The sequence below is a fragment of the Microdochium trichocladiopsis genome (genome assembly GCF_020744255.1).
Source record: "Microdochium trichocladiopsis strain MPI-CAGE-CH-0230 chromosome Unknown B0I36scaffold_14, whole genome shotgun sequence".
NCBI classification, from domain to species: Eukaryota; Fungi; Ascomycota; class Sordariomycetes; order Xylariales; family Microdochiaceae; genus Microdochium; species Microdochium trichocladiopsis.
This window is the reverse complement of record NW_025763557.1, coordinates 419,131-423,243: the sequence shown is the minus strand read 5'-3', so window position 1 is coordinate 423,243 and position 4,113 is coordinate 419,131. Positions and strand designations below refer to the sequence as shown.

At 52.9% G+C, this 4,113-nt stretch overlaps 2 protein-coding genes across 2 annotated transcripts; both read left to right on the top strand.

Moving 5' to 3' along the window:
- The first annotated feature begins 471 nt into the window (after positions 1-471).
- B0I36DRAFT_339587 (uncharacterized protein) lies at positions 472-2,440 on the top strand. The gene is made up of 4 exons (XM_046155892.1): positions 472-1,230; positions 1,314-1,448; positions 1,546-2,010; positions 2,071-2,440. The coding sequence occupies exons 1-3, from the start codon at positions 502-504 to the stop codon at positions 1,954-1,956; spliced, it is 1,275 nt and encodes a 424-aa protein (XP_046004807.1). The 5' UTR covers positions 472-501; the 3' UTR covers positions 1,957-2,010; positions 2,071-2,440.
- Positions 2,441-2,480: 40 nt separating this feature from the next.
- Positions 2,481-3,450, top strand: B0I36DRAFT_378312 (uncharacterized protein; the record flags this gene model as incomplete). Its single annotated transcript, XM_046160659.1, has 2 exons — positions 2,481-2,922; positions 2,999-3,450. 2 exons carry the CDS (start codon positions 2,481-2,483, stop codon positions 3,448-3,450), a joined length of 894 nt encoding a protein of 297 aa, XP_046004806.1.
- Positions 3,451-4,113: the final 663 nt, after the last annotated feature.

Sequence of the window (4,113 nt, the reverse complement as noted above, 5' to 3'; positions counted from 1 at the left end):
TGGAGCAGTGTATTGTAGTCAAGCTGTAACGCAGCGCAAGACTAATTAATTGAAACTCTCGCCACTGATGGATTTGGGACAAATCCTGACTTGACCGCTGAGGTTCACTTGGGCCGCAAACCAATGGGGACACGTACCATGGCGCTGTCACCGGGTTGAGAGTCATCATATAAAGAGAGAGCCTTGTCGTAGGAGATCATAGATATGTATACGTACCGTCCAATTGCCAGATCCATTCCAGCGACGGCCATCCGCGAAAACAGCACTGTGATAAGGCATCCCAAGAGTCTGTTAACGCGTGGTAGAGCGAACCTGCTTCACCGCCTTGTGCGGGGTGTCCTGACGGGCCGGCAAGTTTGTCGGCCAATGGGAGGCTGTGAAAAGTGCGGCACCCGTAAGCTTGCGGCACCCGTATCAAAATGGTGCGGCACCCCTATCAATTGCCGTACTTAAATCCACGGGTACCCGTGAGCCTATTGCGTCCCTTCCCGCTGCCGAACTATGCAAACCAAAGTCAGCCATCAATGCCACTTTGATGTTTTCGGGGCCCGTCAAACAGGCATCAAGGTAGGGTACGCAGGGCATGACCAAATCCAAGAACACGACAATATGCCTCGTTCAACAGTCGAGTCCGAGTACACATTTGTGAATTTGACGGATAACCCAGCCAAAGGCAGAGATGAACGGCGCACATTTGTCCGTCAGACGGTCATGTCAGACTACCACAAACGCCGGCGAAAGAAGGACCACAACCCTGGAGACACGTCTATGAGAGACTCACCAGCACGACCCACAATCATTGAATACGACAGGAGCTCCTGCAGCTCAGGCTCACAGACAGAGCTGGAATCAGAGCAAGCCACAAATGGCGCGTGCAGGGCAGATGAGGCGGCCCAGGGTAGTTCCATGTTGCTGGGGCCGAGATCACTGTATCTGTTCCAACCAAAGCTCTGGTCCGAGTCCGAAAGCTCTCAGATCAGCCACCTGATCGTGAGGTTTCTCTGTGGCCAGCCAATCAAGGCCGCGCACGACTTGTCGTATGCCATCTTTGTCCACCGGCATTTCAAGGATGCACAACATGTCGGGGCCGGCAGCAGCAGCAGCAGTCACCCCTTGACGGCCTGTGCCGAGCTCCTTCACACCTTCGTCGCTGCCACACCGTCCACGTCCATGGATTATCCTGCATTATGGGCGAGGGTCCACGAGCAACAAGAGTGGATTTACGCCCAGGTAAGTACGGATGTCTCTTATGAGTATCCTCTAGATTTCTCTACTTCTACGCTGTCTCCTCGCCACTAACAGAGATCTCAAAGACCGATAATTTCACCAAGTGGGAACTACTATCAGCCGCCCAAGCAAGCAGCCTATATATGCTCTTGTGGCTTCGATTAGGCGGCAGCCAGGGCCACTTCCCTGATGGCGGCCTTGCTCTGCTGTACACTCTTGGGGTGAGGCGCATTTCAAGCCAGAAATTTCTGTCAAGTTTAAAACACGTTTGCACGCAACTCAGCTAGATGATACCAGATGCTAACGGTCCGTTCACAGAACATCTTTAAATACCTTCTTGGTCGCCATTTGAAGACTGATGCAAAATTGATACCAACCATGCTTCCACCTAACAAGTGGCACGACTGGATCTTTCAAGAATCGTGCCTTCGCGTGTCAGCGGTCTACTTCATTCTGGCCATCGTCGTCAGTATGGATATTGGGCTGGCTTGCCACTGGCCCATTGAGAGGGTGCCACTTCCCGCCACGAAGGCCCTCTGGGAGGCAGACAGCGAGGCCGCGTGGATGAGTGTCTTTCGGGTGACGGAAGGCGCCGGCGACCGGTTAATGTTTGGCGATCTGCTTGTCGCACCAGGTCACCACCGGCAACGCGCGGAGGCCTGGGAGGAGGAAGCTGATGAGCTTGGATTCATCATCGCCCTAGCGAGTCGCCTGCACAGTCGGGTTTAACGGGTCCACGGGCGCATTTAGATGGCCGTCCCAGGGAAGAAGTCGGCAATAGCGGTGTGTGTGTTGTGTTTTGCATTGATCCAAGCCTCGAGCTGACATGACCTTGCCAAAAAGGGCATTACACAAGGGTGCTCTTGCAAGGTCTCCATAGTGGCTCCACTGGATGCAACGGCGGGCTGCTGATTGAGCAACGTCCGAAAAGGGCAAGTCATCAGTGTGGGGCTTCAACCCAACCAGGCAGTACATGTACGACTTGAGCACCAAAAATATGGCGGGCACGAGAACTGAGCTAGCCAGGCAAAGCAGTCTTCGTAATTTTGCGGCTGAGAAAGCAACATAGCTTCAAGGAGATGGGAGAAGCATAAGACGGGAAACATGGCTTGCCACGGTTGCCATCAGCTTGCGCATTCATATATAAGCAGATGGCTCCGCTGATGGGAATTGGCTCTCCATGACCACAGGACACAATAAAAAAGAACCTCCAAACTCCACCAAGCCATTTGCTTCCCTTCATCGACTTCGGAATGGTTGCTGTACGAAAGACCGCCCTCATCACAGGCTGCTCCGCTGGCGGTGTTGGTGTTGCCATCGCCGAAGTCTTCCAAGAACACGGCTACCATGTATTCGCCACCGCCCGCACCCCCTCGAAAGTCCCACAGACGTTGCACGCCGCTTCCAATGTCACCGTGATGAGCCTTGACGTGATGTCCGTCGACTCCATCGCCGCCGCGGCGGAACAAGTCGCCAAGCAGGCGGGCAAGCTCGATGTTCTGATAAACAACGCCGGGCTGGGGTTGAACGCGCCCGTTCTCGACACCCCTCTCAAGGAAGCCAAGCAGCTCTTTGATCTCAACTTCTTCGGGCCGATGGCCATGCTGCAGTCCTTCGGCCCGTTGCTCATCAAGGCCAAGGGCTGTGTGGTGAACATTTCCTCTGTCGGCGGAGCAATCAATTTTCCTTTTTCAAGTAGGTATCTGTATTCATTCCTTGATAAGGGCATCATGGCAAAACTTGCATTAACTCTTTTTCTCTCATCGTCTAGGCATCTACAATGCCTCAAAGGCGGCTCTGATTCAAGGAAGTGAGACATGGCGCCTTGAGCTCGCTCCCCTTGGAGTTCGCACAATCACTCTCATGACGGGCGGCATCGCAACGAGCTTTTTTTCCAACATGCGCACCTTGCCGATACCCGAGTCATCCAACTATTATGGAATCAAGAGCATTATCGAGGAAAACCCGGACCAGAATCCCTATGGTATGGAGCCAAAGGCGTTTGCCACTCAACTGCTCCGCCACGTGGAGCGGGGTGCCAGCGGCAAGATATGGCTGGGTGGAGGTGTTTCCATGGCGCGCATGCTGCTGTGGCTCTCTCCGTCAAGCGCCGTGGTTAGTATTCACATTAGACACCGAATCTCTAGTACTGAAGACTGGCTAACTGTCAACATAGGATGGATTGGTCGAAAGACAGAAGCGATTCTCCAAAGCATTGGCTGAAAGTCACGCGAAGAAGGAATAAGAGATTCAGAGACGCATAGCCAGGAGCATTTGTTGTCCAAGTGTTGCGCTAGTGGCGCCCCTGTGAGGACTCTGCTGCAACAAAGATAGAACGAACCCACTGTATTTTAATATGTAGAATCCCCCTTCAGGCTGAAGGGGGCGAAGACCAAGCAATCGAGACCTTCACTTCTTGGACTTTACTTGAATCTAGACTACCACACTTGAGCTCCTGCCCAGTCAAGTGGGCATGGCTCTGACAGTGATCTGTTACGTGACTACAAGATTTTACATGCTTCGAGTCATCTGTGACGCTCTTCATTGCCATCTATGCAATGCGCACCATGCTTTTGAGAAGTCGAAGCGCTCCAAAAGCGGCAAAGTGATCCTAACCGCTACTCCAGCAGGCACAAGTACTTTAAGCAGTCGACGACCACAGTGACAACAAGGGAGTCAGCACAGACCCGTCTTGAGTAAAGTAGAAAAGGTACTGCCGTATGGCACCCGTCTTGCAACAGGAGGGGTGACCCTCCGCAGGCCATTGTCTCCAATTACCCACGATGAGCAGCTTCACAGTTAAAGAATAAGTGACCGACTGGTGCATGAGACAAAAGTTTTCGAATTTTGCGAGAGGATTTAGTTCCGAAATCATCCACCCACACC

Bases quoted from the DNA above. Each gene is read 5' to 3' on its own strand.
- B0I36DRAFT_339587 (XM_046155892.1), top strand. From the start codon at position 502: ATGCAAACCAAAGTCAGCCATCAATGCCACTTTGATGTTTTCGGGGCC. The intron at 1,231-1,313 runs GTAAGTACGGAT...GAGATCTCAAAG, and splicing joins AAGAGTGGATTTACGCCCAG to ACCGATAATTTCACCAAGTG. The intron at 1,449-1,545 runs GTGAGGCGCATT...GTCCGTTCACAG, and splicing joins CTCTGCTGTACACTCTTGGG to AACATCTTTAAATACCTTCT.